Raw genomic sequence first — 14072 nt, forward strand, 5'->3', positions numbered from 1 at the left:
AATATGACTATTACTTAATATTCTTTAACAGGAACTAAGATGAGGGATATTGCTCTAATGGTAACACACAGATGACATCCATAACACAGAGTATGAACACAAGAGATACATGCTATATTTATACTCTACTAGAATGTCAGTCCCCTGAGGATAGCACTTTACCTGTCTAAGGGCTACACCTCCAACTTTAGAACACAGCCCAGAACGTGCCCAATCAACAGTCTGTGAATGAAAGAATGAATGACTGTGCCCATACTCTGAAATCAGAGCATCTGTTTACCTCACTTACTTCTGGCAATATTCATCTTCCAGAGAAAAAGAAATACCAAAAATAGTATTAAGCTCTTCTTCCTCTTCTTTTCCGAAAAATTCAGTCCAAAAGCCATGAGGTGGGGCAGAGCAAAGGAGGACCTATGGTGTGTGGTGTGGGAGAGGAGCAGCAGTGAGCACAGGCCATGTGCAGGTGTCCACACCAGCAAGGAAATATTAATGCTGAAGGTCAGCAACTTATCAGTGTACATGGACTGTGCCCAAGCATCATTGTGCATGTGACTAGAATGACACTTCATTTTCAGCTGGCATGTCCAACAGACCCATGTAGTCAATGACTACATTCAGTTCTGACTTTTTGGTAACAACCTCCAAAGACCCATCCTGTGCGATGATCTGGAAGTTTGCTGAGGCACAATTTGGAATCACAGCTGAACGACTAGTTCGCAGACTGAATTACCTCATTCACTCGTGGCCCTTGGCCAATCATCTGACAACATCACAACCTCTTGACCAGTCACCTTTAGCCAATATTCAGAATGAGGATTGAGAAAAAGTTGCAGTTAAGCAACTGGCCATTGTCTGAACTTCAGTCCCACCAAGTGTGCTGGGGAAATGCTATACTCCCTGTCTCTTTTCCATCCGACAGCTACTTGGATGTGAAGTTACTACACGCTCCACCCACCACTCCTGTGGAGAAAACATTGGAAGTGTCCAGGTGCCTGCCCTGCTCTCTGGATCCTCCTCTGGGCTTCGCTTCTATGCAACAAACTGTGCAACCCTGGAGGCCACATCCGGCAGATGATGCTTGCAAGCTCTAAAGAGATGAGATAAATAATAAAGATGCTTTAAAATAACTCAACAGTCTATATTTTGCCAAATAAGGGCATCAAAAGTTTCTGGAGAAATTCTTATTTCACCTTTTTCTCCCTTCTACTCTGACATAAGTCCAGTTCTAAGAATGTGAAGTAGTCCTGACCTATGGTGTGAATACATTTGACCCGGGCTGGCCCGTCAAGGCACATACAAGTAACTACTACAAACTGATACCACTCCTCCCCAACCTCTTTCTCTCTTCACTTCTCTTTAAAATCAATCAATAAAACAAAATAAACAGAAGATGAAATGCATCAAATGATCAATAAACATTTTCTGGGACACTACTGTGTGCTAGAAGTTGTAGGGAATCAGCAAGAGATGTGATTCTAACTCTCAGGGAACTTAGAACAAAGACCTCCAATCGTGACGGCTAACAGCATTGCAGTCCTAACATGGCACACAGTGTTCAAACTTGAGACTCTCTGCGGGAAGAACGTCAAGCACAGGTGGTCTGTACATAGTCGCTTTCTACAGAACTAATTTTATATAAATGGAAAACGAATTTTCTAAGCTTCAGAAAAACAAAAACGGTTTATTTCTTTTAAAATGTCAGCAGATCTCAATGACTAAGCGGCTGAAAAACACAATGAGTGAAGTACCAACGTGTCCCGGAGCCTATCGCAAGGATGGGGACCAGGAGGACAGATGGGCTAAAGCTGATAAAGGAACCAAGTGCAGAACAGAGGGCTAATAAAGAGTCACAACCGCAAAGGAAGTTGGACCTCTTCGTCCTCACAGGTGCTCAGCATTCTTAGCACAGAGGAAAGCACTGTCAACACCACCATGACTGGTGTGTAGGGAGAGACGAGGTCACTTCAGTTACTGGTCCAGGAGAGAACTAATTTCATCCCAAGGGTCTGGACACCACCTGAAGCCTTTCAAACTATTGGCCTGCAACCAAACTCAGCCAGAGTGGAGTCTCCCTTTCCAGCAGGCAGGAAGAAGATGCAGACGGAGACACCTGCTGGACTGGTTTGTGTGCCATATGTCTCTTCTCAAACAAATCTCCTTTAAAAGGGAAAATTTCAAAGAATATCCCATTCAAATGAAGAATGGCACAAAAGGGGTGTGGTGGTTTTAAAACATGTCCATAAATGCTTCCACACTCCTCCCATCAACAGGGAAGGTTACGTCCCTTGAACAAGAGCTATTCCAGTGGCTTGCTGTAAGTGACCAGAAAGAGGCGGAAATGTTACTGTGTGAACTACAAAGCAGGTCATAAAAAAACACTATACAGCCTGACCTGTGGTGGCACAGTGGGTAAAGTGTCGACCTGGTAACACTAAGGTCACCAGTATGAAACCCTGGGCTTGCCTGGTCAAGGCACATATGGGAGTTGATACTTCCTCCCCTCCCCTCTTCTCTCTCTCTCTCTCTCTCTCTCTCTCCTCTCTAAAATGAATAAACAAAATATATTTAAAACATTATACAGCCCAAGATACTAGTTCTTGGGAGCCAGCCACCATGCTGTGGGGAAACACAGGCCACAAGGAGAAGCCACAGCAGGTGTTCTGGCTGGCAGCCCCAGCTGAGATCTAGTGAAGACAGCATTGACAGACAGACGTGAGAGAGCATTTGATGCCTCCAGTCCTGACCACCATCGGAAGGCCAATGCATAAGAACCCTGAGAGCTAAAGAACTACCTCACTGAGCCCAGTCAGCCCCAAAACCTTAAAAGAAAACAATAATAAACAGCAATTGGTTTATATCGCTGTTTGGGATGATTTGTTACACAGCAATAACTAGAACAGGGGTAGTCAACTTTTTTATGCCTACCGCCCACTTTTGTATCCCTGTCAGTAGTAAAATTTTCTAACTGCCCACCGGTTCCACGGTAATGGTGATTTATAAAGTAGGGAAGTAACTTTATAAAATTTATAAAGCAGAGTTATAGCAAGTTAAAGCATATAATAATAATTATTTACCAAGTACTTAATGTCGGATTTTTGCTAAATTTGGCAGAATAAATCTTTATAAAACAACTTACTATAGTTAAATCTATCTTTTTATTTATACTTTGGTTGCTCCGCTACCGCCCACCATGAAAGCTGGAACGCCCACTAGTGGGCGGTAGGGACCAGGTTGACTACCACTGAACTAGAACAAAAGCTTCCAACTAACTTGCCCTTTACAGTGATTACTCCAATGATCTTATTATCTTCCAGAAATGAATAGTTCTGCTTATGCTTGGCAAGGCACTGGGAGGCACCAATCAGACTACCAAGACCAAAAGGGACACAGGTGCTGTGGACTCCTCAGGCCTCATTGCTGCTAGGGTCACTTCTGTGTGGAGGCCCAAAGGGAAGGCACAGTTTCAGTGAAAAGATCTCCACAGCAGCTGAGCTGTCAGCACAGGCCCCCTTAGTGTCCTCTGACGGGAAATGTCCCTCTACTGCACCAGCCACAGGCAAACATCTAACTCCTTACCAACATCTACTCTACATATAATTATGAATTTGCAAAGCTCTTAAGTTCTGCCCTATTTAAGTCTCCCCAAATTATCTCAAGCCCCTAATGAGGCAAGACTAAAATTCAGTGAGATGAGGTTAATCTGCTCCAAAATAAGAATAAAATCTCACAATCCAAAATACAAAGGTGAAGGCAAAGCCAGCCAGAGAGAGGACCCATGATGAAGGAGGGAAGAGCGGCAGAGGGCCTCCCACCTGTTTCCCAAGCTGCAAGCAGCCCCTGCTGCTCTGGAGGCCAACCCAACACCCTGGAGGGGCACAATCCCACAGAACCCTCAGCTGACAGGCCACCACCTGAGACGGGCCCACTGCTGAGCAGCTGACTCACTGCACTCCCCCTTCACTTCTCTTGGGGAACATCAGAGTAGGCATTCCATCTGCCTCTTGTTGAAATATTTTATACAAGTAGCAATTATACCATCCTTCAAAAAAAGAAAAAAGCCTGACCAGGCGGTGGCGCAGTGGATAGAGTGTTGGACTGGGATGCAGAAGGACCCAGGTTCAAGACCCTGAGGTTGCCAGCTTGAGCGTGGGTTCATCTGGCTTGAGCAAAATAAAAAATGCTCACCAGCTTAGACCCAAGGTCGCTGGCTCAAGCAAGGGGTTACTCGGTCTGCTGAAGGCCCGCGGTCAAGGCACATATGAGAAAGCAATCAATGAACAACTAAGGTGTTGCAACGAAAAACTGATGATTGATGCTTCTCATCTCTCTCCGTTCCTGTGTGTCCTTATCCATCCCTCTCTCTGACTCACTCTCTGTCCCTGTAAAGAAAAAAATTAAATTAAAAATTTTTTTAAAAAGAAAGAAAAAATCCTCTTTTATTTTAGAAAGTATATAATACGAGATGGACATAAAATTTGATAAACCTTTATAAAATTAGCCAGATACAGACCTGGCATGTTGAGGCTATGGTACCAGCTACATGCAAAGAGCGAATAGAAAATGGTTATTAAGATTTTAGGCCAGCATCCTCTCTCAGACTCATGGGATCTGGGTTCTCTGCTCCTCTGATAAAGTGGAGAAGCCTGTCAAGAAAAGAATGGATGAGCCTCTGGCTGCTCCTCTCCCAAATGGGCTAACAATAGTCAGTACTGTTCAGTGAGTCCTTCTCCACAGTCCAGCAGTCCAGGTCTTGATTACCTTTAAACAGTTTCAACAGAACACAAGCCTCTTCGCATATTCATAGATATTCAGAATTCCTCAATTTACACCAGTCAGAGAAAGAAAGAGTAGAATCATTAATGTAATCTATGGAGAAGAAACCCTGAGCATCCGTGGAAGAGTAAAAAGAAGCGCACTGGATGAGGTCTGAGGGTCAATAAAGAGAAGTTTAATTTACCTCTTTGGTTGATTTAAATTTGCTTTAAGTAAAGTCACAATAATGCCCTTTGGTTGATTCCCTTTGGAGCTGAGTCTCCACTGACATACACATTCAGAGTATGATGTTTTCATTTTTTCTTTTTACAGAGACAGAGAGAGGGATAGATAGGGACAGTCAGACAGGAACGGAGAGATGAGAAGTATCAATCATTAGTTTTTCATTGTGACACCTTATTTGTTCACTGATTGCTTTCTCCTATGTGCCTTGACCGCAGGCCTTCAAGCAGACCGCGTAACCTCTTGCTCGAGCCAGTGACCTTGGGTCCAAGCTGGTGAGCTTTTGCTGAAATCAGATGAGCCCACGCTCAAGCTGGCAACCTCGGGGTCTTGAACTTGGGTCTTCCACATCCCAATCCGATGTTCTATCCACTGCGCCACCACCTGGTCAAGTCAGAGTATGATGTTTTTAGGTACTGATTCTGTCTTCAAACTATCCTGGTTGCTTCCCTTTCAGACAGCTGAGAATAATCTCAGGAATGAATCCAAAATGAAAAAAAGGAATGATTAATTAAATCAAATAAGTTAACTCTGAGCAAACCCACCTGGTCAACGTGGACTAGGCATCAGAGAACTGTATCTAAATATGCCATTCTCCTGTCCTGCTATTTGGGACAAGCCCCTGTACTCTGATCAGAGTAAAGCAGGAGGACCACATATCTAAATTTTCTAAGGGTGGGGCCACATTTACTTTTAAAAGCATTCTAATTTGCAGTTAGCTCAGTGGTAGAGCATCAGCCTGGCGTGTGGAAGTCCTGGATTCGATTTCCGGCCAGGACACACAGGAGAAGTGCCCATCTGCTTCTCCACCCTTCGCCCTCTCCTTTCTTTCTATATCTCTCTTCCCCTTCTGCAGCCAAGGCTCCATTGGAGCAAAGTTGGCCCGGGCGCTGAGGATGGCTTCATGGCCTCTGCCTCAGGCACTAGAATGGTTCTGGTTGCAATGGAGCAACACCCCAGCCGGGCAGAGCATCGCCCCCTGGTGGGCATGCCAGGTGGATCCCAGTCAGGCACATGCGCGAGTGTCTCTCTGCCTCCCTGCTTCTCACTTCAGAAAAACACAAAAAATAAAATAAAAGCATTCTGATTTGAACGATATAATATAGATCACTCTAGCCTCCATAGATCTCTCCCTTCTTTGAAGTTTTAGCATATGACTTGGCACTTCCTGAGGTTTTTCCTTTTCTTTTTTTTTTTTTGTGATAGACAGAGTCAGACAGAGGGACAAATAGAGACAGACTGCCAGGAAGAGAGAGAGATGAGAAGCATCAATTCTTCATTGCGGCACCTTAGTTGTTCATTGATTGTTTTTTTCTCATATGTGCCTTGACTGGGGGGCTACAGCAGACCGAGTAACCCCTTGCTCGAGCCAGCGTCCTTGGGCTCAAGCTAGTGAGCCTTGCTCAAACCAGATGCACTTGCGCTCAAGCTGGCGACCTCGGGGTCTCGAACCTGGGTCTTCTGCGTCTCAGTCTGACACTCTATCCACTGCGCCACCACCTGGTCAGGCACTTCCTGAGGTTTTAATACTATTTTCAAGTTGTTTTCATATGTGTAACTACCAAAATTGTAAGTTATTCAAGAGCAAAATCTTCAATTGCTTCTTCTATACCCCTTACATAATCTAGCTCTGTGACAAGGACATAATTGCTATTCAATAAATATTTTCCTATTTCCAACCTTGCCTAACCAGTTGGCCTGAGGTCACAGCAAGAAGCCTCAGGCACCCCCACTGCCCCTCCTCTCAGAGTTGCTGCACTCCTCCTTGAAGGCACATCACACCAGCTGCAAATACATACTGACCTCATGGGTTTTTTTTTTCTTTTTGTATTTTTCTGAAGTTAGAAGTTGGGAGGCCATCAGACAGACACCTGCATGTGCCTGACTGGGATCCACTCAGCATGCCCACCAGGCCACAATGCTCTGCCCATCTGGGGCATCGCTCCATTGTGGCCAGAGCCATTCTAGTACCTGAGGCGGAGGCCATGGAGCTGTCCTTAGTGCCTGGACCAGCTTTGCTCCATTGGCACCTTGGCTGCAGGAGGGGAACAGAGAGACAGAGAGGAAGGAGAGGGGGAAAGGTGGAGAAGCAGATGGGCACTTCTCCTGTGTGCTCTCACCAGGAATCGAACCCAGGACTTCCACACGCTGGGTCGACACTCTACTGCTGAGCCAACCGGCCAGGGCCATGACCCCATGGTTTCTGTGTGATGTCAGCCTCTCCACTGTACTGTAGGGTTGAAAGGACAGGCAGTTTGTGTGTACTGTTCATCATGATATAGCTAAGGCCCACCATGGTGCTTGGCAGTGTTCGAAAAATATCTGTTGATTGAACAGATATCAGATGGACAAACAGATGAATAATGGCAAAAAAGAAATGACCTCAAAGTGAACTACTATGAAGATTTACATTTTAGAGACAGCCTGACCAGGCAGTGGCGCAGTGGACAGAGCATTGGAACGGGACAGAGACGAGCCAGGTTCGAAACCCCGAGGTTACTAGCTTGAGCGTGGACTTATTCTGCTTGAGGGCGGGGTCACTGGCTTGAGCATGGGATCGTAGACATGACCCCATGGTCTCTGGCTTGAGCCCAAAGGTCGCTGGCTTAAAGCCCAAGGTCACTGGCTTGGGCCCAAGGTCATTGGCTTTAGCAAAGGGTCACTCGCTCTGCTGTAGTCTCCCTTCACTCAAGGCACATATGAAAAAGCAATCAATGAATAACTAAAAAGCTACAACGAAGAATTGATGCTTCTCATCTCTTTCTTTCTCTCTGTCCCCACCTGTCCTCTCTCTCTCTCTCTCTCTTTCTCTGTTTTTGTCACGCACTAAAAAAGAAATTTAGAAACAAACATCTGAGAAATAAACTCGCTTACATTTCTAAAAAGGTCATGTGACCAGGCGGTGGCGCAGTGGATAAGAGTGTCAGACTGGGATGCCGAGGACCCAGGTTCGAGACCCCGAGGTCGCGAGCTTGAGCACGGGCTCATCTGATTTGAGCAAAGCTCACCAGCTTGGACCCAAGGTCGCTGGCTCAAACAAGGGGTTACTCGGTCTGCTGAAGGCCCGCGGTCAAGGCACGTATGAAAAAGCAATCAATGAACAACTAAAAAGGTCATGTGTGGTATATTACAGGCTTATTAATCGCCTGAACAGGTGGTTGCACAGTGGATAGAGCGTCGGACTGGGATGTGGAAGGACCCAGGTTTGAGACCCTGAGGTTGCCAGCTTGAGTGAGCTCATCTGGCTTGAGCAAAAAAAAGCTCACTAGCTTGGACCCAAGGTCGCTGGCTTGAGCAAGGGGTTACTTGGTCTGCTGAAGGTCCATGACCAAGGCACATATGAGAAAGCAATCAATGAACAACTAAGGTGTCACAAAGAAAAACTGATGATTGATGCTTCTCATCTCTCTCCGTTCCTGTCTGTCTGTCCCTATTTATCCCTCTCGCTGTCCCTGTAAAAATTAAAAAAAAAAAAAAAGAATGGAGAAGGCTTATTAAATCTTCATGCCCTCAGAAATAGCTGAAACAGTCAGCCCCACAGCCCCATTCAGTCTAGGACCTAAGCCATGAGTGACCGTTACATGCTAGTGGCACCATTTCTTTTCCTTGTTATATAAATTGCTAAAATACAAAAACTGTTTTTTCAAGATGACAGAGGTACTGGCACAGTCCTAGTGAAGAGGACTCAGCTCCCAATGGCATGTGTGCACCACCTCAGAGTGAGCTCCGAGGCCACAGCCTCTACCAGCAAGTCCGCAGCATGAGGACGTCACGGCGCAGACAACTGTAGGCAGCTGTGGCCCAGTGGCGGTAGGGTCCAGCCACTTTTGCAGCTAGATCAATATATACTATAAACTACTGAGAAAGAGAAATGTAAAGAGTATCAGTATAATTTTGGAACATTAGGACGCCTGCTAATTAATGAAAAGGCATGCTATTTATATAATGCTTTACAATGAAAAACTTTTGTATTTCTGCTGTCATTTAGTCCTTGTAATTTCACTCCAAGTTGAAAAAATTACCTGTTCTACTGACAAGGGAATTTGGGAATCAGAAGAACAACCAGCATGCAGCCAGGATCACACGTGCGTCTCTGACCTTGTGCTTTTCACTGCACTCTGAACACCTCAGGGGAACTACACTGTTTTGGTTCTAAAACCAACTGATTGAGTTCTTAGAGTATGATTGTGAAAAGAACGCTGACTTATGGGAAGTAAAAGACCTCTGAAGGCACTGCCTGATAGCCCTGTCCTCCCACTCTTACAGCAGAGGTATGCTCTGCGGTTAGTGGCATAGCGCAGCCAAAGGACCACAGGAGGGACAGGATAGACAATGACATGAACTCACAGCCTGGCCTCTCTAGGAAGCTCTGCTCAACCTGCAAAAGATCCTGGTCAAGGAAGGACCAGCCCAGCCAGAGTAAGCAGTTCATAACAATGACTAGCAATGTACCTGTAATACAGCAAAGGAAATGTTTAAAAGCTTGACACAGGCCACTGGGGAGTCACGGGCTTCCTGGATCTAAAATGCGGCCTGCTCATTCTCAAAAATGATGCAACTCCTGAATACACCTCTCCTCTACAGTTGCATCCACTCCCTCATTACCTTAATCATCAACCAGAATAACCTCCTAGCTTGTTTCTACACCTACAATGTTCCCGCCTCTAAGTCTACCTCCCACTGTCACCAATGCAATCCTCAAATGGCGCCTGCTATTGAAGTATTCCTTAGTTCCTCTCACCCTGGCCTTTCTGGGATTAACTGCTCCCTCCTACTCACCAATAGCACTTCTCTGAACTATGTTGCATCTCCCCACATGTACTATACACTACCCAAGGCAACAGCCTTGTCTGCACACAGTCTAGTCTTAGATGTAAGAGATGTTGAATAAATGCTTATTCAAATTGATCTAGTTACACTTTACTTCTGCCCTTAAAATCTAGCTTGAGGCCCTGGCTGGTTGGCTCAGTGGTAGAGTGTTGGCTGGGCGTGTGGATGTCCTGGGTTTGATTCCCAGTCAGGGCACACAGGGAAAGCGCCCATCTGCTTCTCTACTCCTCCCCCTCCTCCTTCTCTTTTTCTCTCCCTCTACTGAAGCCATGGCTTGACTGGTTCAAGTGCATTGGCCCAGGGCACTGAAGATGGCTCCATGGAGCCTTCACCCCAGGTGGTGAAAATAGCTCGGTTGCAAGCATGGCCTCAGATGGGCAGAGCATCGGCCCCAGATGGGCATTGCTGGGTGGATCCTGGTCGGGCACATGCAGGAATCTATTTCCTCTCACTTAAAAAAAAAGAGTGAGCCTGACCAGGTGGTGGCGCAGTGGATAGAGCATCGGACTGGGATGCGGAAGGACCCAGGTTCGAGACCCCGAGGTCGCCAGCTTGAGCGCGGGCTCATCTGGCTTGAGCAAAAAGCTCACCAGCTTGGACCCAAGGTCGCTGGCTCCAGCAAGGGGTTACTCGGTCTGCTGAAGGCCCACGGTCAAGGCACATGTGAGAAAGCAATCAATGAACAACTAAGAAGTCGCAACACGCAACGAGAAACTGATGATTGATGCTTCTCATCTCTCTCCGTTCCTGTCTGTCTGTCCCTGTCTATCTCTGCCTCTGTAAAAAAAAAAAAAAAAAAAAAGAGTGAGATTTTATTTATTCATTTTAGAGAGAGGTCAGGGAGAGAAAAAGGTGGGGAAGAACAGAAACATCAACTCCTAGTAGTCACTTCCCATATGTGCCCTGGCTGGGCAAGCCAGGGATTTTGAACTAGCGAATTCAGCATTCCAAGTCGACACTTTATCCACCGTATCACGACAGGTCAGGCTTACTAGTCACTCTTTAAGTACTTCCTAGCTAATGTGGCCCCCATCTTGGACAGTGCAGATGCAGAAAGTTATACTGCACAGTGCTGCTTGGGGATGCCCTTCTGTACATCTATCTAAAATGTACCCTGTGCTTGTTTGTCTCTCACCTACTCAGGGGCACTGCTCCAATAATTCTTTCCTTTCTCCTACACTTTCAGTTTTCAGCACTATGAGACATCATTTCCATCAGCAAATAAATATGACTGTATTTTCCTCATCTTAAAAAAAATTTAAAAAAAAAAGGAACCATTTGGGGTGATGAACAAGTTTTTGGAAATAGATAATGAATGATATTCTCAACACAAGAAATGACAAATATGCTCATGGTACTGTAGTAATCATATTGCAATATATGAACGTACCAAACCAACATGCTGTACACTTTAAACTTACATGGAGATAACATGTCAACTACATCTCAATTTAAAAAAAAGATAAGGGTGGCTGACCTGTGGTGGGGCAGTGGATAAAGTGTCAACCTGGAACGTCGAGGTCGCCGGTCTGATACGCCTGGTCTCGGCACATTCAAGAAACAACAACTATGCATTGATGCTTCCTGCTCCTCCTCCCACCCTCCGTGCTCTCTTTCTCTCTCTCTTTTTCTCCACTATCTAAAATCAATAAATAAAATCTTAAAAGAAATAAAGATAGTGGTAACGGCTGTACAACATTGTAAATATTTATATAATTAATGACACTGAACTTTAACTGGTTAAAATGGCAAATTTTGTTATATATATGCTACCATAATAAAAAATATTTTTAAGGACAAAAATCTGTTCTAGTCATCACTTCCCTGCACCTACCACCAGTTATAGCCCTATTTCTGTTTCCCTTTAGAGCAAAACTTTTCAAAAGACTTGTCTTATCTGCCTTCCCCACTCTCGCCCTTCTGCTTTGGCTCTGACCCCTCCAGTCTCTCCAGTCCCCACTTCCCCACCAACTAGCCGCGAGATCCAGTGGACAACTTTATTTCACCTGGTTTATCAGCAGCTTCTCATCACCCCGCCTCCTGAAAACATTCTCCTCCTTCTCTGAGTCCCAGACCTGCCTCTGAAGACCTGCTCTTCTGCTTTTGCTCTCTGCCCAACCTCTTGGGGCCTGGCCTCTGCCCACCAGGCCTCCCTGAACCTCCTTCACTTCAACTGTCTGTTTGCCTGGACCTCTGCCTACAGACAACCTGACCCTTCCAACTCACTCCCACCTGAATGCCCTGGCTCCTCCCTTGTCACTAATTATGAGCCAAGACCTGGTCTACTGGGTCTCTCTACTTAAGATCTAGTAAGGCTATCTCATCTCTGACTGCGCCTCATGCCTAAGAATAATGGATGTGAACTTCCAGCTCCTTAAAGGACATGGTCAATTTTCCTAACGATTAGAATGTTCTTAGTTAAAATAGCTGAAATTGTTGTTGAAAATAATCAGTGTCAAACACCTGGTTGTATTTTCTTCATGGAGCTGTCTGTTTACTTAGATTCTTTTATATGGATGATACCAGAATATGCTTTGTGTTTTGATGCCTAGAGAGACAGAGAACACTCTTTTAGATTTCTCGAAAAACTTGACAAGGACAGAAGATGTGCTTGGGTCCAAATAATGATAAAGTAAAATGGTGGCTACTAGCATCAGCCCAGGACTAGAAGTTATTCAGTCCCAGATTTAATATCCACCCTTACTCAGCCTAGCACATCTCTTAGAGTTCAAGCCACATACCTAGACGCATCAAGGAATGGTCTGGAGGCCAAGCTGATCCAGTCTTCTCGATTGGATGAATATTTTGGCTCCCGGGGTGTTTCTTTCATGGTGTCCAAATCCACTAAATAATGGCATTTACTGATGTCAATCTGCAGTGGAGAAAGGACCATCCTTCATCAGTAATGACAAAGGTCCTTCCAGGTAAGGAGTATCGATTACAATTCTCAGCATTCTCACGGGGAAGTGCAAGCACCCGGTCCTTGGAAGACGTTACCTGTGCTCTTTCCACTCAGGTACGAGTGTTGGGTTGGGGTATTATTTAGGCTCCTGGGAGTACATGGGAGACATGCACTCACCCAGCTAAAACCTGTGTAAGCTTGAGGAAGTTCTGACTCTAGTTTGGGTATTCAGTCCTTCTAGCCATGCAGACACTTCTGAAACCAGCATGAATCTGCAACCTATTCAAAAAACTATCTCCTTCTGCTCACTATTCCTCCTTCCAATGATCATGTCTCATTTGAGAGGGAGAGGGCATGACTAGACACACATGCTGTGTGAAGAGACCCAGTCTCTGCTGATGAAGCCATGGGGGTTACTGCACACCTCACAAAGGGCACAGAAATAGCACTCCGATTATCTCCTTCAGCAGAACTGACAGACATGGGAACCCCTACAGCAAAAGACCAATAAAATTGAGATATTGAAATTGTAAGAGTGGAGATTATGAAAAAAATAAAGTATAAGCAAAACGAGTCATTCAGTTGCTTACAATATGGATACACCACAGAATCACAGGTGCTTATAAGAGAATATTAATACATTTCATTTAAAATCATGTTGGTACTGTGCTTATAACAAAATTAATTCAATGGAACATTCTATAAACTGTAGGATACTTCTGTAGTTAAATAATTCAGTTCAAACAATAATTACATTCTTTTATCTTGAAACCATCAGAATATTTAAGAGCCACATGGAAAATTTTAAACCTTTTTAAATTTAAATAAAGTTTTAACACTTTTAAAATAAAAAATATAAAGACTTGGGGTGGTGAACACAATACAATATACAGATGTTTATTATAGAATTGTACCCCTGAAATCTATATAATTTTATTAACCAATGTTACCCCAATAAATTCAATAAAAAAATAAAATAAAAAAGATAGCACAAGAGTTTCTGTAATGTTAACTAAAATTCAAAGATGGAAAATATAACTGTGACATTAATTTATAATAAATATATATTTGGTCTTTGTCCATGGTTCCTGGCTCACAGCTCCCAAAATTCTTATTTCCCAGCCAATAAGATCAATGGGAGCATCTTTTGTTATAATATTACCGCTCTTGTCCTTAGCTCCTGAAATGACTTCAAAACCATGAAGGGGAAAGGGGTGTCTTGTAATTCATAATAAGCCCCTTTCAAACAAGTTTATGTTAATAGTGTGACTTTTATTTTATTTATTTATTTATTTATTTTTTAATTTTTCTGAAGCTGGAAACGGGGAGAGACAGTCAGACAGAC

General features: G+C 44.4%; 1 protein-coding gene across 11 annotated transcripts in view; it reads right to left on the reverse strand.

The window, feature by feature from the left end:
• ALG9 (ALG9 alpha-1,2-mannosyltransferase) overlaps positions 1-14072 on the reverse strand; it is a 71308-nt gene that overhangs the window by 14676 nt on the left and 42560 nt on the right. For 6 of the 11 annotated variants that reach the window (XM_066244478.1, XM_066244469.1, XM_066244430.1 and 3 more), the window contains 2 exons: positions 12567-12697; positions 281-411 (listed from right to left, as the gene is read on the reverse strand). In XM_066244478.1, the coding sequence (XP_066100575.1) occupies positions 282-411; positions 12567-12697 (261 nt within the window). In that variant the 3' untranslated portion in view covers position 281. Of the gene's footprint in view, positions 1-280; positions 412-832; positions 1088-4351; positions 4380-12566; positions 12698-14072 lie in introns of those variants that run through there. The other 5 variants (XM_066244498.1, XM_066244488.1, XM_066244439.1 and 2 more) reach the window with 3 other exon arrangements.

This window comes from Saccopteryx bilineata, chromosome 1 (genome assembly GCF_036850765.1).
Source record: "Saccopteryx bilineata isolate mSacBil1 chromosome 1, mSacBil1_pri_phased_curated, whole genome shotgun sequence".
Classification (NCBI taxonomy): Eukaryota; Metazoa; Chordata; class Mammalia; order Chiroptera; family Emballonuridae; genus Saccopteryx; species Saccopteryx bilineata.